The sequence below is a fragment of the Lissotriton vulgaris genome, chromosome 1_1 (genome assembly GCF_964263255.1).
Source record: "Lissotriton vulgaris chromosome 1_1, aLisVul1.2, whole genome shotgun sequence".
Taxonomy (NCBI): Eukaryota; Metazoa; Chordata; class Amphibia; order Caudata; family Salamandridae; genus Lissotriton; species Lissotriton vulgaris.
The window spans coordinates 735,664,115-735,691,221 of NC_141685.1; the positions used below are offsets into that span (position 1 = coordinate 735,664,115).

At 47.3% G+C, this 27,107-nt stretch overlaps 1 protein-coding gene across 1 annotated transcript in view; it reads left to right on the top strand.

Moving 5' to 3' along the window:
* The window catches only part of LOC147747734 (uncharacterized), a 319,281-nt gene that overhangs the window by 194,221 nt on the left and 97,953 nt on the right, over positions 1-27,107 (top strand). Inside the window, exon 6 of the mRNA XM_086926074.1 lies at positions 25,367-25,471. Within this exon, the coding sequence (XP_086782200.1) occupies positions 25,367-25,471 (105 nt within the window). The remainder of the gene's footprint in view (positions 1-25,366; positions 25,472-27,107) is intronic.

The window sequence follows — 27,107 nt, forward strand, 5'->3', positions numbered from 1 at the left end:
CGGGCTATTTGCATGTCATTCTGCATTATTTATTTTAAAAAAGTAAACATGATGTCTGTCTTCCTGCATGTGTGACAGAGCAGCTACGCTTCAGAAATTGTGAGGCAGTAATTGTATCCAGAGAACATGTTGTGACAGATAATGGAAGCATTTACCTGTCCGTTTAAAAGAAGGAACACAAATGAAGTCTGTTGGAATTGCAACATTTTCCAACAGAGACCTAAATGACATGTTCTGTGTGGTTCTGACCAAATTTGACTCCACAAGTGTATTACTGACAATTCACGCTTGATAAACCCGTGCATGACCGCACTACTGATGAAGGCCTCCTCACAAGCGCGTTCTTTTCGAAGATGCACTATATCCTGTTTTATGAGGGCGACACAGTTTGCCTCCGCAGCCATTAAAAACTAGTTTCCCGTGTTTTCCCCAATAGTTCACATCCCTCATTTTACCTGTCCTCCATCCTCTACTTCAAAACCGCCCTCAACCCACTCCTTACACTTTCCTTACAACTGCAACATGTTTTTTTTTTTATGACGAGGAGATGGATGCCTTGGTATTGCCTTCACCTTGATCATCTCAGATACATAATAAAATTAAAGGAGCACAGGCAGTGAGCACAGAACATCTCCCTTCTGAAAGCCTATGCGTATCCACAGAGGTTCTCCAGACCGGCTTCCGACTTGTCAATCAATTTTTTGTGAGTAATCAAAAGCTCATGAGCCTCATTTCATTTTCCCTAAAAGTTTGCCCCTGTACACTTTGGAAGACTTTCAAAATTTGTATTTGCAGCATTTGTGGAGCGCGTTAGACCAAAAGGCATTAAAGCGCTGTGCAAGGGAGAGAACTGTGAGGACGGTGACTGCTCAGACCAGCAGGATCAGCACACACCCCTCCACCCCAAACAAGCATTGGCATAGCCAAGAGGTCTCTCCTTTGGGACCTTATGTGTTTAGCCATGCAACTGTTGATGTTTCACTAAGGATATTGTGCTGCATAATTAAATACTTATAAGGTCCCAAAGGCGCGACCTATTGGCTATGCCAATGCTTGTTTCTTTTTGGCTACTTGGAAATCGTATAGTTGCTATTTCTTTAGATTTCTTAATTAAAGTTACTGTGTGAAAACTCCTGATTTATGTTCCAATTTTGGAAATGTTTCCATAATAAAGTGGATACTGAACAATTAGCATAGAGCAATGATGTGTTTTTAGGTCGAGCCTAATCCGCGCGCATGCGCAGGTAGGAGTGGCCTCTTGGAATCGGTCTGTACTTTTTGAAAAACTTGTGCATGCTCTGCACTGTTTCCAATGAGCGCTCGTGCATGTATGGCATACACCTTGATGCGAGCGGCGGCGCAATCTGTTTGTAACTATCGCACCCGCGCTTTGGAAACAGATGACATTGCTGCTCGCTCCCACAAGGTAAACGCTGTACATGGGCTGAGCCTCGAAGCCGCGACCTGCGCGTTTTAAGGCTGAGTAACTTTTTTGTGCCACAGGAAAGCCTTCGTCAAGACAGCCGCCCGCCTTCAGTGCCTCCCGGTTTTCTGTTCTCCTCCCAAAGACAGTCCGAATCTCACATTCCTAAATATGATGTTCCATGCCTGCATTAAAAAACTCTGAGGGTAAAATGCAGCAATGCACCAATCTTAAACGAATTACTCTATTGTGGTAGCTTCTAAATGTCATTAGGCATGAACACTAACTTGTTCTCAAATGCTGCCCCCTGCAGGATAAAATGGTGCAACGAATAATCCAGCAGAGAGAAGAATTTCCATTTGGGCGCTCGTTATCTTATCCTCTGCACAAAGCCTGGCTTAGTGGCTTGGTGATTTATAAAAATATTTTTCTGCCACTGCGAGTTTTAAAAGCAGTGGTATCTAGTATTCAGAGAGGAGGGCGGAGATGGATAGCAGTAAATCTAAATAATTCAGTTCGAATACAGTAAGTCCATTCCATCAGTTTTTAAGTGGTTAAGAAACTATCCATGTTTCCAGATACTCCGTGTGGCCTTTACAACAACTTGTCATCTGAGGTTGCACACCTGTTTCTTCTCCCCCTTTCCTCAGCCTGAGCTGAGGGGCCAGTGAGTGAATGAGCACGGAGTGGAGGCCCCTTGGATAGACTTGTTGTGCACAGGCGTGCAGTAGGTGGTGAAGGTCTGCACTGTTGCTTCTTCCATACCCTACAATAATAAAAGTGGCGAAAAATGAATCCGTTTGCATAATTTGCGATGCAAAATGTTGCATAATGAGCCATGCTGTCTGAGGGATTGATGGCAATTTGTTCCTAAACGGGCGGGAAAACGCTGCTGTTCGAATCTGCTCGGTATTGTATTTCCTTAGTACATTACGTGGCTTACCTTTATATCATTTCTGACCGCCAGTTCATAATGTTATAAATCTGCCCATTCATAGACAGGCATTCACTCCTGTGATGCACTGGGGAAAATGTGAGAACATTTTATTACCCAGAACCACCCGCTGCACTACCATTCCCTTTTCCGTCAACCCATGGAGAGCTCATAGGCACCCTAAGCAAGGTAGCACATGAAAGGCAAGCTGTGGGCTGCAGGATGCTGGTGTCCAAGCGCCAACCTCCCGTACATCGGACCCCTAGAAACCCAGCAGCATAACTATTGGCCCCACAGAGGTGCACTTATTTAGCCCATTATATTGGCCATTTTAACGGACCCAAGTGCAATAATGGTTCTGTCAGTCCTTTAAAAGGGCCGGTACTGTCTGGTACGGAACACCAGCACTTCTTTTTATTTTGAGAGGGAGAGTACCGGCACCTCTCGAGAAATGTAATACTTTTAATTGGAGAATACCGGTACTTCTCATAACAAGCTGGACTTCTTTTTTTCCATTTCAAGCTCTGGGTTCGGCCCCATGGTTTCGGCTCCATAACAGAAATGCAGACAGCAGCCGCCAGTCTAATAATGCGGCTCTGATTGCGAGAGTGGTAATCTATCCTTCAGAGTTTTTTGGTCGAGCTATTTATAGCTCTGAACTATTATCGTTGAAACAAGCTCTTTGACCAAGAGGATTCCAAGCCGGATTCCTCCCAATGCATGTTGTCTACTGAAGTGTGAGGCTTCGCCAGGCGCGTGCTTGGCCTCACTCACACCCTATATGCTGTTTCTCACAGCACCAGACATCAAAAGCTGCTGCTCCCCCGCCCACCCAACCCCCACCCCACAGGAATGCAGAGAGCTTTTCAAGTGCCCACTTCCACAACGAAGTTGGAGCAGTCCAGCTGCTCATGTTTTAATGGGGACTGCACACAGCATTTACGTAAAATTGTCACGGAAAGCTAATAAAAGAGATACGGAGTGTCACTTCATTTAGTAAACAAATCACTCATCTTTTTATATAATAAGACGCATGCATCTATTTGATACATAACATAGGAACTGCACCAAAGAACACGCATTTGCATTTCAATAGGTCTCGCATTAGGAAAGTTTGAGCTATTGGTCTTGTAAATAACAATGTTTTTATTTATGTGTTGTTTTTGAAAATAGCTAAATGAATAGCTTTGTCATTTACAATGCCAATAGTTATAACTTTCGCAAATGTGACACCTATAGCATTTGTAATGCAACATGTTTTGTATTTACGTGACTTAGATGTATTGATATTACAAATAACAATGGCTTTCAATGTTTTTAAATAATTAATAATTAAATAAAAGTGATTGTAAGTTATAATGGCAATAGCTTAAACTTTTGTAAATAACTTTTGTGAAGATTATGTTCAGTGTATTTTATTGTGACGAAAATCCAAGAACAGAAGCGAAATATTAACATCTTTTTGTGAAATTTTGTAATAAAGCTTGAAACATTGAGAGAACATATTTGAACCAGTGATGCTGTGGTGCTGCTGATTGATGCTTTGGTTGCACTGAGTGATGATGTGATGGTGCGGAGTGATGCTGTGGTGGTGCGGAGTGATGCTGTGGTGGTGCGGAGTGATGCTGTGGTGGTGCGGAGTGATGCTGTGGTGGTGCGGAGTGATGCTGTGGTGGTGCGGAGTGATGCTGTGGTGGTGCGGAGTGATGCTGTGGTGGTGCGGAGTGATGCTGTGGTGGTGCGGAGTGATGCTGTGGTGGTGCGGAGTGATGCTGTGGTGGTGCGGAGTGATGCTGTGGTGGTGCGGAGTGATGCTGTGGTGGTGCGGAGTGATGCTGTGGTGGTGCGGAGTGATGCTGTGGTGGTGCTGAGTGATGCTGTGGTGGTGCTGAGTGATGCTGTGGTGGTGCTGAGTGATGCTGTGGTGGTGCTGAGTGATGCTGTGGTGGTGCTGAGTGATGCTGTGGTGGTGCTGAGTGGTTGCTCTGAGGGATGCTGTGGTTGCGCTGAGGGATGCTGCGCTGAGGGATGCTGTGGTTGCGCTGAGGGATGCTGTGGTTGCGCTGAGGGATGCTGTGGTTGCGCTGAGGGATGCTGTGGTTGCGCTGAGGGATGCTGTGGTTGCGCTGAGGGATGCTGTGGTTGAGCTGAGTGATGCTGTGGTTGCGCTGAGTGATGCTGTGGTTGCGCTGAGTGATGCTGTGGTTGCGCTGGGTGATGCTGTGGTTGCGCTGGGTGATGCTGTGGTTGCGCTGGGTGGTGCTGTGGTTGCGCTGGGTGATGCTGTGGTTGCGCTGGGTGGTGCTGTGTTTGCGCTGGGTGGTGCTGTGTTTGCGCTGGGTGGTGCTGTGTTTGCGCTGGGTGGTGCTGTGTTTGCGCTGGGTGGTGCTGTGTTTGCGCTGGGTGGTGCTGTTTGCGCTGGGTGGTGCTGTGTTTGCGCTGAGTGGTAATGTGGTGGTGCTGTGTTATAATCTGGTGGTGCTGAGTTATAATGTGGTGGTGCTGAGTGATATGTGGTGGTGCTGAGTGATATGTGGTGGTGCTGAGTGATATGTGGTGGTGCTGAGTGATATGTGGTGGTGCTGAGTGGAGCTGTGGTGGTGCTGAGTGGAGCTGTGGTGGTGCTGAGTGGAGCTGTGGTGGTGCTGCTTAGTGATGTTGCTGTGCTGCTGAGTGGTGCTGTGGTGGTGGTGCTGAGTGATAATGTGGTGGTGCTGAGTGATAATGTGGTGGTGCTGAGTGATAATGTGGTGGTGCTGAGTGATAATGTGGTGGTGCTGAGTGATAATGTGGTGGTGCTGAGTGATATGTGGTGGTGCTGAGTGATATGTGGTGGTGCTGAGTGATATGTGGTGGTGCTGAGTGATATGTGGTGGTGCTGAGTGATATGTGGTGGTGCTGAGTGGAGCTGTGGAGGTGCTGAGTGGAGCTGTGGAGGTGCTGAGTGGAGCTGTGGAGGTGCTGAGTGGAGCTGTGGTGGTGCTGAGTGGAGCTGTGGTGGTGCTGAGTGGAGCTGTGGTGGTGCTGAGTGGAGCTGTGGTGGTGCTGCTTAGTGATGTTGCTGTGCTGCTGAGTGGTGCTGTGGTGGTGGTGCTGAGTGGTGCTGAGGTGGTGCGGAGTGATAATGTGGTGGTGCGGAGTGGTGCTGTGGTGGTGCTGAGTGATGCTGTGGTGGTGCTGAGTGATGCTGTGGTGGTGCTGAGTGATGCTGTGGTGGTGCTGAGTGATGCTGTGGTGGTGCTGAGTGATGCTGTGGTGGTGCTGAGTGATGCTGTGGTGGTGCTGTGTTTGCGCTGGGTGGTGCTGTGTTTGCGCTGGGTGGTGCTGTGTTTGCGCTGGGTGGTGCTGTGTTTGCGCTGGGTGGTGCTGTGTTTGCGCTGGGTGGTGCTGTGTTTGCGCTGGGTGGTGCTGTGTTTGCGCTGGGTGGTGCTGTGTTTGCGCTGGGTGGTGCTGTGTTTGCGCTGGGTGGTGCTGTGTTTGCGCTGGGTGGTGCTGTGTTTGCGCTGGGTGGTGCTGTTTGCGCTGGGTGGTGCTGTGTTTGCGCTGAGTGGTAATGTGGTGGTGCTGTGTTATAATGTGGTGGTGCTGAGTTATAATGTGGTGGTGCTGAGTTATAATGTGGTGGTGCTGAGTGATATGTGGTGGTGCTGAGTGATATGTGGTGGTGCTGAGTGATATGTGGTGGTGCTGAGTGATATGTGGTGGTGCTGAGTGGAGCTGTGGTGGTGCTGCTTAGTGATGTTGCTGTGCTGCTGAGTGGTGCTGTGGTAGTGGTGCTGAGTGATAATGTGGTGGTGCTGAGTGATAATGTGGTGGTGCTGAGTGATAATGTGGTGGTGCTGAGTGATACTGTGGTGGTGCTGAGTGATACTGTGGTGGTGCTGAGTGATATGTGGTGGTGCTGAGTGATATGTGGTGGTGCTGAGTGATATGTGGTGGTGCTGAGTGATATGTGGTGGTGCTGAGCGATATGTGGTGGTGCTGAGTGGAGCTGTGGAGGTGCTGAGTGGAGCTGTGGAGGTGCTGAGTGGAGCTGTGGAGGTGCTGAGTGGAGCTGTGGAGGTGCTGAGTGGAGCTGTGGAGGTGCTGAGTGGAGCTGTGGTGGTGCTGAGTGGAGCTGTGGTGGTGCTGAGTGGAGCTGTGGTGGTGCTGCTGAGTGGTGCTGTGGTGGTGGTGCTGTGGTGGTGCTGAGTTATGCTCTGGTGGTGCTGAGTGGAGCTGTGGTGGTGCTGAGTGGAGCTGTGGTGGTGCTGCTTAGTGATGTTGCTGTGCTGCTGAGTGGTGCTGTGGTGGTGGTGCTGAGTGATGCTGTGGTGGTGCTGAGTGATGCTGTGGTGGTGCTGAGTGATGCTGTGGTGGTGCTGAGTGATGCTGTGGTGGTGCTGAGTGATGCTGTGGTGGTGCTGAGTGGTTGCGCTGAGGGATGCTGTGGTTGCGCTGAGGGATGCTGTGGTTGCGCTGAGGGATGCTGTGGTTGCGCTGAGGGATGCTGTGGTTGCGCTGAGGGATGCTGTGGTTGCGCTGAGGGATGCTGTGGTTGCGCTGAGGGATGCTGTGGTTGCGCTGAGGGATGCTGTGGTTGCGCTGAGGGATGCTGTGGTTGCGCTGAGGGATGCTGCTGTTGCGCTGGGTGGTGCTGTGTTTGCACTGGGTGGTGCTGTGTTTGCTCTGGGTGGTGCTGTGTTTGCGCTGGGTGGTGCTGTGTTTGCGCTGGGTGGTGCTGTGTTTGTGCTGGGTGGTGCTGTGTTTGCGCTGGGTGGTGCGGTGTTTGCGCTGGGTGGTGCGGTGTTTGCGCTGGGTGGTGCTGTGTTTGCGCTGGGTGGTGCTGTGTTTGCGCTGGGTGGTGCTGTGTTTGCGCTGGGTGGTGCTGTGTTTGCGCTGGGTGGTGCTGTGTTTGCGCTGGGTGGTGCTGTGTTTGCGCTGGGTGGTGCTGTGTTTGCGCTGAGTGGTAATGTGGTGGTGCTGAGTTATAATGTGGTGGTGCTGAGTGATATGTGGTGGTGCTGAGTGATGCTGTGGTGGTGCTGAGTGATGCTGTGGTGGTGCTGAGTGATGCTGTGGTGGTGCTGAGGGATGCTGTGGTGGTGCTGAGTGATGCTGTGGTGGTGCTGAGTGATGCTGTGGTGGTGCTGAGTGATGCTGTGGTGGTGCTGAGTGATGCTGTGGTGGTGCTGAGTGATGCTGTGGTGGTGCTGAGTGATGCTGTGGTGGTGCTGAGTGATGCTGTGGTGGTGCTGAGTGATGCTGTGGTGGTGCTGAGTGATGAGTGGTGGTGCTGAGTGGAGCTGTGGTGGTGCTGAGTGGAACTGTGGTGGTGCTGAGTGGAACTGTGGTGGTGCTGAGTGGAGCTGTGGTGGTGCTGAGTGGAGCTGTGGTGGTGCTGAGTGGAGCTGTGGAGGTGCTGAGTGGTGCTGAGTGGAGCTGTGGTGGTGCTGAGTGGAGCTGTGGTGGTGCTGCTTAGTGATGTTGCTGTGCTGCTGAGTGGTGCTGTGGTGGTGGTGCTGAGTGGTGCTGAGGTGGTGCTGTGTGGTAATGTGGTGGTGCGGAGTGGTGCTGAGTGATAATGTGGTGGTGCTGAGTGATAATGTGGTGGTGCTGAGTGATAATGTGGTGGTGCTGAGTGATAATGTGGTGGTGCTGAGTGATAATGTGGTGGTGCTGCTGAGTGGTGCTGTGGTGGTGGTGCCGAGTGGTGCTGTGGTGGTGCTGACAGATAATGTGGTGGTGCTGAGTGGTGCTGTGGTGGTGCTGAATGATAATGCCCTGCTTCTTGCGTAACAACCACACATTCACATGTGTTCACAAAGGGAGGTGTGTGTTAGTAATAGAGATTGAAGAAGCAAATTCCAAAGGACAGCGGCCTCACCACTTCACTCTGCTGAGTGAAGTGGTGATAATAAGTCTTAGACATTCAGCATTTCACTTACCGGGAGAGCTTTCATACTCTTCTTTTCGTCTTTAATGATAGCCGAGGCTTCTGTCATTGCCGCCGGCGCGCGCCTTTGAGGCCCGGGAGCGCGAGGCCTTCGAATGAATGACGAATGCCCGGGCGTGAATGGGGCGCTGAAAGCTGCACAGATGCGAGAGGTGCAACGGCATTGTGGGAAACCTGCGGCCCGGCGGCCGGAGCTGATGTGAATTTTAATGAGGGATGACCCCGCTGTGGCCTCCCCTATTGTTGGCACTGAAAAACGCCAGACAAGAAAAAAAACATTTGTGAATAGCAAGTGTCTCAGCAGCTGTGAGTGAAGGACGTGTTACGGACGCTTGGAAGTGCTTTCTTTTCAAGAAAAAAATATGTTTTGGGATAAACCATGTCGAGGTGGGAGAATCTTTCAGGGCTTGGAAGAAAAAAAATATATGGTGAGATTGCCACGTGCCAATGACGTGTGAGCTACTCCTCTTCGATAATGCTTTAAATCGAGTTGCAAAAATGGAGGTGAAAAGGCACAGAAATGTGTTAATTATCTTTGTCCTGCTGCAGTTTACGTGTGAATGAGTCTGCGTAGTCAGGGGGCCGTGTGATGGTGTGGGTGGCACATACCCTCGTCATTCCAATGGTGCCAGTTTCTTCCTTTACGTGCTCCATCAGGATAGACTGGGCACTTGTAGTGGGCGGCAAGTGATCGATCTGTTAGTGAAGCCCCACAGAGTGAACTAATAGTAATTATATAGCGCTTACTACGCCCGACGAGACGTTGAAGCGCTTTACGCTGGGCGGCACCCTAGCCATTTTCCTTATGCTTTCGTGACTCAAAATCAACAAGCTCTTGGCATTGCTGTGGGGGGCCGGGGCGGGAGCGCATTGACGGGGGGGAGCAGCAGCCTTTGATTTGCGAGCGCGTGAATGGGAAGAGCGGCCGTGGGAGGTGGGAGGGGCAGTCGGAGAGTGCGAAGTGCAGGCGGGGGGCGGGGAGTGGAGCCTTTGAAGTGTGTGAGGCACTGAGAGACAGATGGTGGTTTGTGACGTAGCTGGTTTGTGAACGCGCACGGAGCACATGCACTGTGGCAAATCCGCCGTTGGTTTCAAAGCTTAGTTGGCCCTCACTTAAGTGATAAATAGTCGAGACCTAAAAACACACTGGGCTCTGTTTTTTAAAATGTATTTTGGAACAAGATTAAAAAAAAACAATGCAGTAATTAATGTATTTAACATGAAGCTGCTGCATCAATGCTGTTCAGTGCACCAGCAAACAGGAAAGAGCAGCACACAACAAGCCTGTCCTTCGACCACCAATCAGACAGCAACCACCCTTCAGTCAGGTTTGCGGCAACCATCTTTAAATGCTTGAGCTGCTCTGTTTGGCCTTGACAAGATTTGCAATTCCCCACGTTTATTTACACACCATCACCCAAACTAGACATCCGGCTTGCACACCACCATGCTCCTTCCCTCCCACTCGCTCACTCCCCTGCTCCGCCACCCCCACCCCCATCCGCCTCGCACACCACCATACTCCTTCCCTCCCACTCGCTCACTCCCCCGCCCCCCCACCCGACTTGAAAGGAAGCCTCGCACACCACAATTTGTGTCGCATACAGTCAATCATGTGCTCTGCAGGTCACCTTTTGCCGCTAGCGCTTTCATCCCTATCACTCCCCCCTCTCTTTCTCTCGCCTCCTGTCTCTCCCCCCTCTCTCTCACCCCTCTCTCTCACGCTCTCTTCTTCCCTCCTCTCATTTACTCTCCCTTACATACTCGCTTATGTTTACTCTCCCTCCTTCCCCCCTCCCATATCCTCTCCCTCCATGAAAGTGGCCTCTCATTAATGCCCACTTATCTTCTTTGGCCTGCTGCTTCTTAATCGAGAGCGCTTAATTTACCTCTGATTTTTCTCTCACTTGCCCTTTCTCTCTCTCTCTCAATCTTCACAGCCCTCTTTCTCATTAATCTTCCGCTGTCCCTCAGTCTTGTTAATAAGACATGCTGCAGTTTTCAACTCCACCCTTTAACTCCACCCTTGAACTCCACCATCCAACTCCACCATCCAACTACACCATCCAAATCAAAATCCTACATCCAAATCCACCCTCCAACTCCACCCTCCAACTCCACCCCTCAATGCCACAGAATCACTCAGCGCCGCAGAATCACTCAGCGCCGCAGAATCACTCAGCACCACTCAATGCCACAGCACCACTCAATGCCACAGCACCACTCAGTGCCACAGCACCACTCAGTGCCACAGCACCACTCAGTGCCACAGCACCACTCAGTGCCACAGCACCACTCAGTGCCACAGCACCACTCAGCGCCACAGCACCACTCAGCGCCACAGCACCACTCTGCGCCGCAGAATCATTCAGCGCCGCAGAATCACTCAGCACCACTCAATGCCTCAGCACCACTCAATGCCACAGCACCACTCAATGCCACAGCACCACTCAATGCCACAGCACCACTCGGTGCCACAGCACCACTCGGTGCCACAGCACCACTCGGTGCCACAGCACCACTCGGCGCCACAGCACCACTCGGCACCACAGCACCACTCGGCGTCACAGCACCACTCGGCGCAACAGCACCACTCGGCGCCACAGCACCACTCGGCGCCAGAGCACCACTCGGCGCCAGAGAACGACTCGGCGCCAGAGAACCACTCGGCGCCAGAGAACCACTCGGCGCCAGAGAACCACTCGGCGCCAGAGAACCACTCGGCGCCAGAGAACCACACAGCATCCCTCAGCACCACTGAATGCCACAGCACCCCAAAACGCCACAGCACCATTCAACGCCACAGCACCCCATAGCACCATTCAACGCCACAGCACCACTCAACGGACAGCACGCCACAGCACCACTCAACGCCACAGCAGCACTCAACGCCACAAAAGGGGGTGGTGATGGACCGAGCATCCGAACCAATCAAACACTCACACCCAGTCAAAAGATCTGGGTTAGATCCATCACCGTTCTTTAGCCCACTCTGCCACCCCAGTTCAGACATGGCTATATGCAAATCAGTCTGACCCTGTGCCTCATAGGAACAGTCCAGCCTGAACTGCCAAGCCATGCCTTCCCTGGACCGGAAACAAGCTTCCGAGGACCGGTTTCTGGCATTACAGCCGTCTTCAGCCCGGCTTGCTTGAATCCAGTGGCAAAGTGAGCAAGGGACTCGCGTCTGAGCATACCCTGCCACACCCATGGCGGCCAAAAGCGGTACAAAAGGGGGTGGTGATGGACGGAGCATCCGAACCAATCGAACACTCACACCCAGTCAAAAGATCAGCATCACTCAGCGCTACAGCATCACTCAGCGCTACAGCATCACTCAGCGCTACAGCATCACTCAGCCCCACTGAATGCCACAGCACCCCTCAACGCCACAGCACCCCTCAGCACCACTGAAGTCCACAGCATCACTCAGCACCACTGAAGTCCACAGCATCACTCAGCACCACTGAAAGCCACAGCATCACTCAGCACCACTGAAGGCCACAGCATCACTCAGCACCACTGAAGGCCACAGCATCACTCAGCACCTCTGAAGGCCAAAGCATCACTCAGCACCACTGAAGGCCACAGCATCACACTGTGCAACCATTCAAAAACAACTGGTTTTAATATGTTCTCTCAATGTTTCAAGCTTTATTACAAATGTCACAAAAAGATGTTAATATTTCACTTCTGTTCTTGGATTTTCATCACAATAAAATACACTGAACATAATCTTCCCAAAAGTTATTTACAAAAGTTTAAGCTATTGTCATTATAAATTACAATAACTTTTATTAGGGCTCGCCTGCTGTGCGCATGGGCACAGCTGGCGAAGCTCTATAGGGGCTTATCCAGTGTTATACACCACTGGCGATTCCACTGGCGATTCCTTTGAGTGCATGTGCTTTTTAGGTCGCGCAAGCCCTAAAAAGCGCGTGCACAATGCCACCAGCCGCCTGCCTGCCTCGCATTACAACATCAAAGGCAGCCCTCCCTGCGCATTTGTCACCCCCTAATTATTCACGGCCTGCCGGCCGTACTTTCAGTTTCGTCTCCTAATCTTCCCGCAACAACTGCGCGCTCAGCTTTTAAGCATTCCACTCAATGTACCCTAATGTACTTTTATGTACCCTAATGTACTTTTATGTACCCTAATGTACTTTTATGCTTCAGCCTTTACTTGCGATATAGGGTCGCTTTTAGGTATGACATTATGATGTGGTGACACTTGCAGTTGGTCTGTAATTTTGATGCTGGGGAACTCATTGGCTTGACAGCCTATTGTGACATGGGGGCACTTTGGGGCGTTATATTTTGTTAAATTGTAACATAGGAGCACCTTTAGGCTATCTCTTTGATTGTAACACAGGGCCACCGTAAGCTGGGCAACGTAATTGTCGTATAGGGGCTCTTGGCCCCACTTTGAAGTTGTGACCCAAGGACACTTTTAGATCTGACTATGTAAATAATGCGGTGACCTAAAGATTTATTCTTTAACTGCAGCGATATGGGGACACTTCTCTGCTGTATGACAGTAACATAGGTGACTTTTCGGCAGGACTCTCTTACTGTGAATAGGGTTCTATGTTGACCCTAAAGCTGTGACACTTTTTGGCCCGACCCTATTATGATGCAAGCCTCTTTTAGCCGGGACTTTAAATTATGATGCTGTGGTTCTTTTAGACCCCACTCTGTAATTGTGAGGAGGAACACACAAATGCTGGTAGCTCAGATTGCAAAGATAGTGAGCCTGTTCACACGTATTAACTCCCGACTCCAGCACTGGGCGAGGCATCAGTTAACAAGCGACAATCGGAAATATACTGCTGGCTCCCTGACCGCTGTTCAAAGGTGTTTACATTTCCCCGATGATGTTTCCTTGGTCAGTGTTTGTTTGCAAGGTGGGATGGCTCCGAGAGAATCACAGGGAGCATTGTTCCTTTGAAGGCACCGGGCAGGGCACGTGCTTTCTCATCCTTCTTCCATGCCAACTGTCTCGACTCCAAGCTAAGAGCTTCACAGGACCGACCCGGCCTTCAGAGCTGCAGACTGGGCACTCACTCGGGGCTCCTGTTGCCAAGCCCTCCTTTCTGTCCAGTCGCGCTAGGCCTTGAAGTTTTGTTTTGGAGAACTCAATTATTGTGTCAATCAAAACTATTACAAAATGTACAAAGTACAAAATAAAATGCTCGTAAAACAACTTTCAATTCTAAACAGCTTAAAAAAATATATAATCGACTTTTGATCGGCAAAGTACTTTTGTTATGTGCCGATTTAACTGTTCTTGTTCTGTACACTTGAAAAGTCTGCAGTTGCAAATGTCGTTGTGCAGCTGAGTCTGAGGATCCTTGGAAGCACAACTTGTTTTAACTTTCCTCACACCATTGGATAGAAACATTGGTTTCAAACACTCAGCCTGATTCATCAACCTGAATTGCGCTCGCAAATGGCCAGATTCTGAGAATCTGGCCGTTTGCGAGTGCGATTTTTGCATTTGGGATTCATCATCCCAAATGCAAAAATCGCTATTAAAATGCCTTGAATTCCCCCCTCCCTTTTAGCCAATCCCTTTAAAGTCTGCTCGCATTTCCCTCCTCCCCCTTCTGGGTCCTTATCTCCTCGCATTCCCCCCTCCCTTCTCGCCCAGTCCTTTGATGCTCTGCTGTAGTCGCTGCCTCTAAACCTGTTGTCCCTTCTTTCACCCTCTCGCTTTCCCCTTTCCTCTCCATTGATGACCTCCCTCATGTGTGAGTGCTACCTGAGCTTGTGGCCTGTACCCGTCATGTCTCCCTCCCTGCCATACACTGTTTATTTCCTGCATGCAGCAAACTCGTGACACACACGGACCCTGGCTGGAGCGGGATCCAAGCTCAGTCACACTCCACAATGCGCTCACGCGTTCTGCAATCTGCCCACGTAGAAATTAACAAGCAATGAAAAACTTTCGTAAATATCACAAGATAAGGGCTCCTCCGGCTACACTCGCAGTCTAGCAATGTGAGCGCGAAAGCTTCAGGGGACCCATACTGAGCACGTCCGGATAGAGGGAAGGGAGCACCTGAAGACGCATTATTTCAGAGTTTGAGATCATATCAGAATGCACATTTATATCAGACTGTGAATTCATGATGATTCATAGCGTGAGATTATATCAATCACAAAGTTAAATTATATTCGGGTTGAGGCTTTATTATCCAAAATATTATTTTATATCGTCATTTCAGAATATTTCTATACTAATCTGGGTATGGGGTAATGTTCATTTCAGAGCACAAAAGTATATTTCTGTGAGATTTCACTGTAGTGTGACGCTGTCAGGAATAGAAACACTGTATAAATAATACAAACAGATTAGCTACTTCCTCGCCCACCCAGAAAGTGCTAAAAGCCATTGTTATTTGTAAAATCAATACATCTAAGTCACGTAAATACAAAACATGTTGCATTACAAATGCTATAGGTGTCACATTTGCGAAAGTTATAACTATTGGCATTGTAAATGACAAAGCTATTAATTTAGCTATTTTAAAAAATAACACATAAATAAATAAAATGTTATTTATAAGACCAATAGCTCAAACTTTCCTAATGCGAGTCCTATTGCATTTCCAATGCTTGTTTAAGTATTAATTATTTTAAAAAATAAAAGCCATTGTTATTTGTAATATGAATACATCTAAGTCATGTAAATACAATACATATTGCATTACAAATGCTATAGGTGTCACGTTTGCAAAAGTTAAAACTATTGGCATTGTAAATGACAAAGCTATTAATTTTGCTATTTTCAAAACCAACACATAAATAAACAATTTGCCATTTACAATACCAATACCTCAAACTTTCCTAATGCGAGACCTATTGCATTGCAAATGCTTGTTTCATTGGATGCTGGTCCGCGACCAACTTCCTTGACTTGACCCACAACGCACTCTGCACGTCACGTCTGACACCAGTTAACTATTCCGCTGCTTGCTTTTGAACCTAATCCCCCACATTACGAGTGGCCCAGTATTTGGGTTGATATGTATCGCACCTGATGAAATTCAACACCGCTGGGTTAGAGTTCTTCAGGATCAATGAGTACCACCCACTTACGAGCTTGTCCTCCAAAATGAGGAATAAGATGAACATGTTAGTGCTTTTTGCGCCAATATCAGCACATCCAGATAACTATTAGGATTGTTTTGCTTAATTCATTTTGTCATGTATGACCTGCTGAAATATATTGGGAGAAAGCTGCGTGAGTGTGATTTTAAGCACTTAACTTCATGGTATGTTTTACTGCAAATGCCTGAATTATGCAGGACGGAGATAACGAGGGACTAAGAGATTTGGTTGTGAAATTTTTACAATTCAATCAGCTGTGATTGCAATATAGCCTCGGAGAAACATTATCTGATCCCTGAAACATTTGAACAATCGCTTTAGGCCTCAATGTTTAAGAGTTGTACTTTGTCTAATAACGAGACCAATAAAATGACTTACTGGTTTCTCTAGTGACTAAGCCAAACTATGTAATGATTTCACCACTGCCCTGACAAAAGCCATTGACAAAATATCATTTGCAGCCACTGAGTCATGCAGCTTTGCACTCAGGTGCTCAAAAAAACTACGATTGAGGGTCGTCATATTTTAGCATTTTGATATACTGTTATTTTCTGCCTAGCACTTCTGCCCCACTGACTGGCTAATGTAAATAAACACACTGAAGGTGAAGACCTATTCTCCAGTATTAGGGGTGTCTTTCATAGATTCACATGCCTGAATCATTCCCCGTCGTCGGAGTAGGAGTCTCACGGTATATAAAAAAGCAATAAAATGCCATAAAATATATAGCATATTACAGAAATACCAAACCAGGAAGTAAGTAGCCCCAGCTACAGTAGAAAAAACTTCCACTTTCGTGACTATCTAGGTCATTATGTGTTAGTCCAAATCTCAGCCAATCAGGCGACAGCACCCACCAGAATGTTCTCCCCAGAGGCTCAGGCTCTCAGATTTTCTACCGCACGTTGTGTGAAGGGAGTCTCCCTGAGCTCTGCTCAGTTTTTTTCTTCTATATCTCTAAAATTCTTCAACTTTCCCAGATGTCTTCATCTAAATCCCTGTTTAGAGCCTGTGACTCTTGTGGGAAGCCAAGACTTTTCAAGGAGGACCCCCACAAGAAGTGTTTGTATTGTCTTTATCCGGATCATGTGGTGAAGGAGTGCAGGATCTGCCGGACTTTCCCCCCCAAGACCATCAAGGACAGAGAAGGGCGCCTTCTATTGTGGCTCAATAGACTAAGGAACAAGGATGACCCTATCTCTGAGGTAGGAAGTTTGGGTTCCGGCTCTTCATTTCTATCAACTAAGAGGAAGGCTGAAACTGATGTTTCATCTCTGAGGGCGAAGGGGGTTAAGAAGTCTAAATCTTCCCTGGATGCTCCTGGGCCTAGTTCTTCAAGCAAAGTTATCCCACTTTCCAAAGGGGATTCTACGCCCTCTAAGAAGTCTGGTACTAAGGCAGTGCCTAAGCAATCTTCTAAATCTGTGCCTCCTCAGTTGCCATTATTGACAATTTCAACGTCAAGGAAGGACTGTGTTTCTTCTCATGTGGCCACTTCTACCACCTGCACTATGACTTTCTCCTCACCGAAGCCTACACTTGTCATGTCTTCAGCTTCGTCGCCCACACTGGTTCATGTCCAGATTAGGCCTATCTCGTCGTCGACAGTTGCCCCGACGACGATGGCCAAGGTGCCGCCGGCGATTTTGTCCTCTTCATCTAAGAAATTGCCATCGTCGACGAAAACAAAACCACCGTCGACGGCCTCGGCGACGACACTCCAGTCGACGGCCTCGACGACAACACCACCGTCGACGACCTCGTCGACGAAAAGATCATCGTCGACAGCAAAGCCACCTTCGACGACGTCACTACCGTCGACGGCCTCGACGACGAAGCCACCGTCGACGGCCTCGACGACGACACTACCGTCGACGGCCTCGACGACGACACCACTGTCGACGGCCTCGACGACGACACCACCGCCGACGACCTCGTCGACGAAAAGATCATCGTCGACGGCAAGGCACTCGTCGACAAAGCTACTGTCTACGACCCCGTCGACGACCCCGTCGACGACGATTCCGTCGGCGGGACAGCACTGTCAGCAGCATACAGGTGTCCCGTTCACGCCGCCTCTTTCAAGCTGCACTACTTTGCAGGTTTGGTCCGCACAAACAGCAGGGATTCCATTGCCATCTCCTGCGACCACGGCTACTTTATTAAAAAAGAGAGCTGCTGTGGACTCTATTTCTACTACCATCGTGGTGCCTGACAAGCTCTTGGATTCCGATGAAGAAGAATACTATGAGGGCGAAAACTTTGGGCCAGCTAGAAGTCCATCCGAACTCCATATTAAAGTTCAAGAGGATGTTGAGGATGACATGGAGGACGTTCAGCCTGCTCCGCGTGCTGAAAGACCTGACACTGATAGGCAACTGCCTGAGGAGCTATTCCGCAACTTACAGTACATGCTCAGTGACTATTATAGACGTTTCCCGCCTTCTGAGTCTGGTGACTCAGTGATGTCTACACCTTTGCCACAGGGAAGGCCTTCCCTCTCTCCGCGTACTAGACCAAGGGTTTCTAATGCGTTGGAAGACAGTCGCTCAACGTTGCATACGTCACCGATTTCATCTCCTCAGCCACGAGAAGAGGAGCTTTCGGAACAGGATGATCAGGAAGAAGGAGAGCTGAATGAAGCCTCTGAATCGTCGGAGTATGAGGATTACAACGCAAACACACCCTCTCCGGCGGAGCCTACTGCCTCTGAGTCACCACCCGTGGACATTGCCTCATTTCACAGGATCATGGAAAGAGCGACTAGGAGGTTTCTAATAACCATGGAAGCTAAACAAGAAGACTGCTTTTTGTATGATTTTAAATCTACCCCTCATAAGCAGAGTTGGACCATTCCAATTATAGATTTCATCTGGAAGGAGGGCCTTAAGATCATGGCCAAGCCGAATTCCTTACCAGCAGTGCTCCCTCGAGTAGATAAGAAATATAGGGCGCCTGCTACTTCTCCAGCATGCCTTGTCGGGCAAGCTAAAGCCGATTCTGTGGTGGCACAGGCAGCGCAGAAGAGATCTTCCAACCCTACGTCTCAGGTCTCTGTCCCTCCAGACAAGGATGGGAGACGCCTTGATTCCATTGGCAAGAAGGTTTCTACCATTGCAGCCACAACCATCAGAGCCGCAAACTCCCTCGCCATTTTAGGGAGATATGATAGACAGATGTGGTCAGACATCTCACCGTACGTAGACAAGCTCCCCGAGCCTGATCGCACTGAGGCCAAGAAAATCCTTCAGGAAGGAGAGTGTGTCTCCTCGGAGATGATTGACGCTGCTGTGGACGTTGCTGCCACTGCCTTTCGACAGCTTGCGGGTGCAACTGTTTTAAGACGGCAAGGATGGTTACGAGCAACCTCCTTTAGGCAGGAGGTTCAAAACAGAATCATTGACATGCCTTTTGATGGAGAGTCACTATTCGGCAAGCATGTTGATGAGGCCCTGGAGGCAATAAAGAAAGACACGGAAACAGCGCGTTCACTGGGTACCCTTCAGTACCGGAAATCTTCCTTTCGTGGCACAAGAGGAAGGGGCAATTTCAATAATAGAGGAGGATACGCCCAACAACGCTCTTATCCCTCCACCCAGGGAAACCAAAGATTTCAGCCTTACCGGCAACAAACCTATGGACAGAAGAGAGGAAATTACTCTCAACCTCGAGGAAAATCTAATTATCGAGGAAGAGACAACAAAAAATGAGGAACGCATCCTGCCGTCACTCTGTGCCAACCCGAACCAAATTGGAGGTCAAATATCCCAGCATTACTTAAATTGGTCCGAAATTACTACAGACAAATGGGTTCTGGATGTAGTAGCCAGAGGACACATTTTAGAATTCGTAAAAATCCCCCCAAATTGCCCCCCAAAAGGACCCGATCCAGCGCACCTCAAGGAGCTATTCGTCCAGATCAACACCATGATCCGGAAAGGGGCAATCGAAAGAGTGCCTCATCATCAGAGGGGACGAGGCTTTTACTCAAGATTTTTCCTTGTTCGCAAGAAGTCAGGAGATTGGCGCCCCATCCTCGACTTGCGAGCATTAAACAAGTTTCTGAAGAAACTCACATTCAGGATGCTAACACTTCAGGAGATCCTCCAATTTCTTTCGACGGGAGAGTTTTTGGCAACACTCGACCTTCAAGATGCATACTTCCACGTACCGATTTTCCCACGGCATCTGAAGTTTCTCAGGTTCAGAGTGGCTGGCAGGGACTTCCAGTTCAAGGTCCTCCCATTTGGCCTACGTTCAGCCCCCAGAGTGTTTACGAAGATGCTGGCCCCAGTGGCGGCCCATCTTCGGTTGCAATCGATCCAAATTTATCCATACCTGGATGACTGCCTTATCAAGGCCAGTTCTTTCGACACGGCTCAAGATCACGTCCAAAAAACTTTGTCGGTAATGCAGAACCTAGGTTTCTCAATCAACTTCGAGAAGTCTCGCCTCACACCTACAACGAGAAAGGACTTCTTAGGAGCGACACTGGACACCAACCTTGCCCTAGTATTCATTTCAGAAGAAAGACAAGTCAAAATTCAAAGATTCGCGATGACATTGTCACTAAGAAAGTGCGTTTCAGTACGCATATTCAAGTCATTCCTCGGAATGCTTTCTTCCTGCATTCTGCTCACTCCCAACTGCCGTCTTCGGATGAGACCCTTACAGGAGGAACTCAGCCGCCAATGGATCCAAGCCACAGGATCTTTCGAAGATATCCTCCACATTACACCTCGCATGCGACAAGCAATCGCATGGTGGACCCACCGATCCAACCTACAAGTGGGATGCTCCATGCTAACGGAAGTTCCCAGGTTCATAGTGACGACCGATGCATCCATGACAGGCTGGGGTGCACACCTCCAAGGCATGACGGTCAGCGGGAAGTGGAACCAGGTCCAAATGAAATGGCACATCAACCGGTTAGAGTTACACGCCATATTTTTAGCCCTGAAGTCCTTTCAAGCGACTCTGCAAGGTGCCACAGTCTTGATACGGACAGACAACACCACCTGCATGTATTATCTAAACAAACAGGGCGGGACCAGATCAGTCCGACTATCTCAACAAGCACAAGAAATATGGAGTTGGGCCTTGACTCACGATATTCATCTGTCAGCGATCCACGTTCCGGGGATCGCAAATGTATTGGCGGACTCTCTCAGCAGGTCCGGGGGCTGCACTCACGAGTGGGAACTCCATCTCCCATCTCTGCGTCGCATCTTTCAGATGTGGGGGCATCCGGACTTGGACTTGTTTGCAACCTTCCAGAACCGGAAATGCCCATTCTTTGCAAGCTGGGTTCCCCACAAGGACTCGTGCGGGGATGCCCTTTCGCTGAACTGGAATCAAATCTTCGCGTACGCCTTCCCACCGATACCTCTGATCCCGAAAGTTATCAGGAAAATGAAGAAACAGCCATGCCGGTTGATCCTAATTGCTCCTCGATGGCCCAGACAATACTGGTTCCCCGACCTACTCCTTCTCTCGGAATGCAACCCTGTTCCACTACCACGCATTCCGCAGCTTCTTTCCACCCAGCAAGGCAGGGTATACCATCCGGACCCGAACTCGCTGAAATTGTCAGCTTGGCTCCTCAACACATGGAATTTGCACACCTAAATATTCCACAAGATTGTCAGGAGGTGCTTGCAAAAGCCAGGGCTCCATCCACGATCAAGACATACAAACTTAAGTGGAAAAGGTTTTGTACATGGTGCCAAGCTAATGACTTCCATCCCATTCAAGCAACACCTGATCAAATCCTTCCTTTCTTTCTGCATCTAGCCAGACTGGGTTTGGCGCACTCTACTCTTAAGGTCTTCCTAGCAGCCATCTCTAGGTTTCGCCAAGATGGATCAAACTCTCTGTTCTCTGTACGGATCATCCAACAATTTTTCAAAGGCTTATTTCGCATGTTTCCGCCAATCCGAAAACCTCCTCCGGCATGGCATCTGAACATCGTCCTTTCCCAGCTCATGCGACACCCCTTTGAGCCGATTCATAAGGTGGACCTGAAATTTCTGACATGGAAAGTATCGTTGCTCCTGGCTTTGACATCTGCTAGGAGGGTCAGCGATATTCAGGCATTTACATCTAAGGCACCTTTTCTTCAATTCACCACGGACTCAGTGGTATTGCGCACTAATCCCACATACATGCCTAAAGTACCACTGGACTTTCACCTTAATGAACCCGTTGTCCTTAAAACATTCTTTCCTAACCCACAGTCTACGGCTGAGAAAGCACTGCATTCTTTAGACATTAGAAGATGCCTTCGATTTTATCTCTCCAGAACTTCGGTCACCCGCAAGACAGACCAACTGTTCGTGGCCTACGGCCAGCAGCGCCGGGGTTGTGCTGTTTCAAAACAGACCATTGCTAGATGGGTTTCCTGTACGATTGGACTTTGTCACCAACAGGCTGGTAGGCCCTTACAAGCCTTGCCAAGAGCACATTCAACCAGGGCAGTTAGCTCTTCCACTGCCCTTTTTGCTGGTGTGCCGCTTCGACAGATCTGCAGAGCTGCCACGTGGTCTAGCAGGCACACCTTTACTAGACACTACTGTCTGGACTCGGCAGATGATGCAGATGCTTCGGTGGGGAGAGCAGTGCTTCGCAATCTTTTCAAATAAGGTGAGCCTCTGTTTCCACCTCCTCATTTCTGCTCTTAGACGTTTGCTCAGAACATGTGATTACTGTTGTGCATGTCTCCTTTACTGTATACATAGGTATATTTAATTATATGCATACATGATATTCTGACGTCTACGAGCGTTATAATGTGAGTACTGCTTACTATTCTGATTCAGGCATGTGAATCTATGAAAGACACCCCTAATACTGGAGAAGAACAATAGTTACTTACCTGTAAACAGGTGGTTCTCCAGTATTGGTGTCTTTCATAGATTCACATGCAACCCGCCCGCCTTCCCCCAGAGACTCTCTCGGATAGCATGGGACTTCACTCCTGTGCGGGAAAATCTGAGAGCCTGAGCCTCTGGGGAGAACATTCTGGTGGGTGCTGTCGCCTGATTGGCTGAGATTTGGACTAACACATAATGACCTAGATAGTCACGAAAGTGGAAGTTTTTTCTACTGTAGCTGGGGCTACTTACTTCCTGGTTTGGTATTTCTGTAATATGCTATATATTTTATGGCATTTTATTGCTTTTTTATATACCGTGAGACTCCTACTCCGACGACGGGGAATGATTCAGGCATGTGAATCTATGAAAGACACCAATACTGGAGAACCACCTGTTTACAGGTAAGTAACTATTGTTCTTTAGCTCCTTCAAGATAAACTTAGGGCTCAGTGTAGTTTCTTGACTGCAGAAAATATAGGACCTTCTCTTTTTTTTGGATGGTTTTAACCAACATCTGAAAGGCAGACCAGTGTCTGTCATGAGAGTGGTTACAGGAAGCGAGTTTCGTGAAATGTGGAATATCTGCCATCAGTCCATACTCTGCTGTTCTGAGGAACCACTACAGAAGGCATGTTTAAACATAGGTCTAGGAAGTCGGATTCAGGGCAGAGTTTCAGAATAGCCACTCATTATGTACATACGCACCATTCAAATTCACTGTACATTACGTTCCATTCAAATTAAGTGTACGTAAATGTATATCCTGAAACTGGACTTGAATCCAGCCCTCCTGGACATACGCTGGACACACACTGCATCAGAATTGTTTTGCCCTTAAAACTATAAACCATGCTTTTTATACGACCCACAGACCCTGAATGTGCAACAGGGGGCCCTCTCCCACTACAACATTACTAAACAAGTATAGGCATAGCCAATATGTCTCGCTTTTGGGACCTTATAAGTATTTATTTATGCAGCACAATATCCTTGGTGCAACAACATCAACTGCTACATGGCTAAACACTTAAAAGGTCCGAAAGGCGAGCCCTATTGGCTATGCCAATGCTGGTTTATTGTGTTCTAATTGTATCATAAATGGAATGTTAAAAATATAATTTTAGGAAATAATTCATTTTGTTTCAGTTTTCTTCTGTTTGGTTGATACCAGTTTGGTGCTGTATTTCACATCCAAGATCATACACAAAATAAATGTGATGATGAACATGACTCTAAGAAAATACACTAAAGCTAACATTGGAAGTTAATGTGTCTTAGCAGAATTGGGGAACTCAACCAGACTCCTAAACTGTGCAAAATCTGCAGATGAGAGACTATTTATTTATCAACTCCTCGACTGTGAAAGGCCGTCAGATCAGACACAAAAATGACCTTTCATATAAACATGCTGAAACTGAGCAGTAGCTTCTCGCTTAAGTTCTTTCTCCCATTGCTGGCAGCAAAATCTATTCTAATTCAGAAGTGCTAGCTAGACACCTTTCGTAAATTGGGAAACATGCATATACGGGTTTTCTACTACCCCAACCAATCAGTACCATGCTTTGCTTTCAGATTTCCAGAAAGGGTCTATTGGGAGTTTCCCTCTGGTTACCCTGTCAGGAACATGTCTGTCTTTCCACATATCGGTATTCCTAGGGAAATGCAGAAGTTGCAAACTTTGAGGAACAGTATACTGAACTCTACTACGCCACTAATGATGTGCCAATGTTTGTGTTTTTAGTTCCACATGTACAGTTAACATACAAGCAGAATGTTCTAGCGAGAATGAAAATCTAAACATTTTTCACACCATTCTGACTTCGCATTATGTGGTATCTTGACTCCTGATATGTTTCATTACAGACAGTTGAATATTCCTCTTGACTGCATGAACACATTTAGAGAAGAAAGAAGGTCTACCAGAAACTTCTGCATGTTCATATCTAAAACAAGCTGTGTTTGTGTTTAAATAAAAAAGGCTATGGCCCATGCTCTTTTCAAAGGGCTTTTTTTCTGCCCACACAGTCTCCATCTGATCATATCGGGTTAAACCAATTTCCAGTGAGTATGGAGAACTTTCTTGAAGACCTTCTCAAGGTGTTCTTCCTTGTGGGGAGACCTTCCCAAGTAGAGCTTTATAGAACATTTAAAAGCATCTCATTTTGAGCCCCTGGTCCCCAAAAATAATTTGTGGAAAGTTTTTATTGTCTCTTAACACTGTCATGAATTAGCAGTGACATATAAGCCTTCTTTGCGCGTGAGCCATTCTCTTTCATGAGGAATGGGTTGTCTTATGGACTCATTTATCCAAATGTAATCTCTAGCTTTCAAATACAGCCATCTGTTTTACTATCATCCACCTTCCCTATTTCTTTAACATTATTGTTTGGAGGTAAGCAAATGTTCTTCAGTAACGCTTTGTAATGTGCTTGTCCTCTGTGGCTGTGGACTGTACAAAAAAAGCATTTATGCCTCTTCCCATTTCCTGCAGTGCGAGGCTTTGTTTCCCTTTTAGTGCTCCTTCTTACAACTGTATAGTCACTTAGCTTACCTTAAAACACTGCCTGATATATATTTAATATAGCATTGTCTTTTTGCACTGGCATTTTGTAGGAGTGGCCTTTTCTGGGCCATAAAACTAAAACATTCTATTCTGTATTTTTTATCCAACCATAATACTTTCTATCATGCACCATGGTTGCATGGTTTTGTGAGTCTAAAGACGACATAAACTAGAAGGTGAAAATAGATGAGGAGTCTTGATGTGCAAAATTAATTTGAATGCTGATGAGAGGACATTGTGGTTAAAGCTGATTTCTTGTGGATAGATTTGACACAATTTTGGTATTCAGCACGTTTTTATATACTGCGTTATCACTAAATCGACAGAACAGAAGAAAATTAGGCCAGGCAGGATTATTATATTTACAGATTTTTTTTCCATTTGCTCCAGGTCACTGATCTGAACAGATGGATGGTTGTGCCAAAATCCCACTGAAACATAATATGGAATAGTGCTCTTGAGAAGCCTATACTGCACACACTAGCCTCATTCTTTCCATTTAATGTCTTCTGTTTGTTTCCAGATGAGGAAGATGTGAAAAAAAATGAAAATCAAGTCGATGGAGTACAAGTCACCCGCAGAACTTTTGAAACACGTTCTCATGAGCTCTATTTGCCTACTCGGAGAGGTAAGGGGGGAATCCTCATTTATCATAAGAAATGTCTTTACATGGGCTCACTAAATTAAAAAAAAAGGTAAAACTTCCAGCACCCATACATATTGCGCAGGCAGGTCGCTGAGGCATTTTTCATATGGTTGCAACACTGTTGTAGTCGTTGGTTGGGAATTTGTTTGCCATATCGACTGCTCAAGCTGGTGACAGCCGTTTTTCAGCCAGTGATAATGTATATTGTAGTCGCAGATTGAGAATCCGGAAGTTACACAGACTTTCATATGGGTTAAATCTTGTTACGTGGAAAGGCAATGTTAGTTATATTTTATCATATTGTTATTTATATAATTTCATACCTTTTTGGGCCAACCTCTTGGAAAATCTTGTGTTCGTACCAATTTAGAACTAGGTGGTACAAAATGGTTTACCTGACTATTTTAAGGCAAGTTTTTGCCCAGGCACCATTACTTAATTTCATTAAGAATCCGTAATTAATGATCTAGTGAAAAGCAGTGGTACTGGTCTTTAGTCCTTTTGGATTCATTTGCCATTTTCAACACTGTTGATCGTGCTATATCCTTATTGGAGAATGTCTCAATGCAGCCATCAGGGGAACTGTGCTTCGTTGGTGGATCTCATGCTGACTGACCTCCATTAATCACATTATCTGCCTTCAATTCTAAACCAAAAGCTCTCTGTTGTGGTGTCCCCTGGGGATGAATACTTTCCTCCCTTTGGTTTAACATCTGAATGTTTCCTCCGGCCCAATTTCTTAGTCTCATTAGGACCAGATTTTTTTTATAAACATTTCAGATTTTACTACTTAGCGAAGCAGATAAGTGGACGCAATTATAGCATTACTCCCAACATATAAAAATCACAATCTTGTACTTTTTCAATTTGTGGTGCTTGTACACAGTGTCCAGGCTACTTTTCTTTCTTTTTGTACCAATTTTATTAAGTTTCAACATAGTGACAGATACATAGGTATCATAGCAGTATCATTACAACACGTACACGAAGAGTGTACTTGTACAGATCCTTTCATATAAATTCCGACATCAGAGTAACAGTAGGAGTAATTGGTCCAGATTTAACAACCAAACAGTAAGGTAATTATTGATAACTAGTCATGCAGTGGTATCATAACATTAATAGTTTCACGCAGGGCACTTTTCCTTTTAATCCTAAGACATGTGACTTTTTGGATAATGTGAAAACAAAAGACAAACAAATGATGTACGGAATGCGGAAGAAATCAAACATTCATCCCCAGTCAAGAAATGTGGGTTAAATCCTTTGTTCTTTTGCTCACCATGCCACCCCAGTTTAGATCCAGCCATATGCAAATCAGTCTTGACCCTGCTCCTCATGGGAATAGTCCAGCTTGAACTGCCAAGCGAGGTCCTCCCTGGACCAGAAGCAAGCATCCTTGGGCCTGTTTCGGAGTATCACCACTCATCAGCCAGACTAGCTTGAATCTAGTGGCACAGTGATCCCGGAACACACTTCTGGGCATACCCGGCGCACTAAAAGCGAGAAAGCAAAAGACACAAATGATGGACAGAATGTTTGCTGTGCCACTGGATTCAAGTTAGCCTGGCTGATGAAGGGGGTATTACCCTGAAACCGGTCCCAGGATACTCGTTTT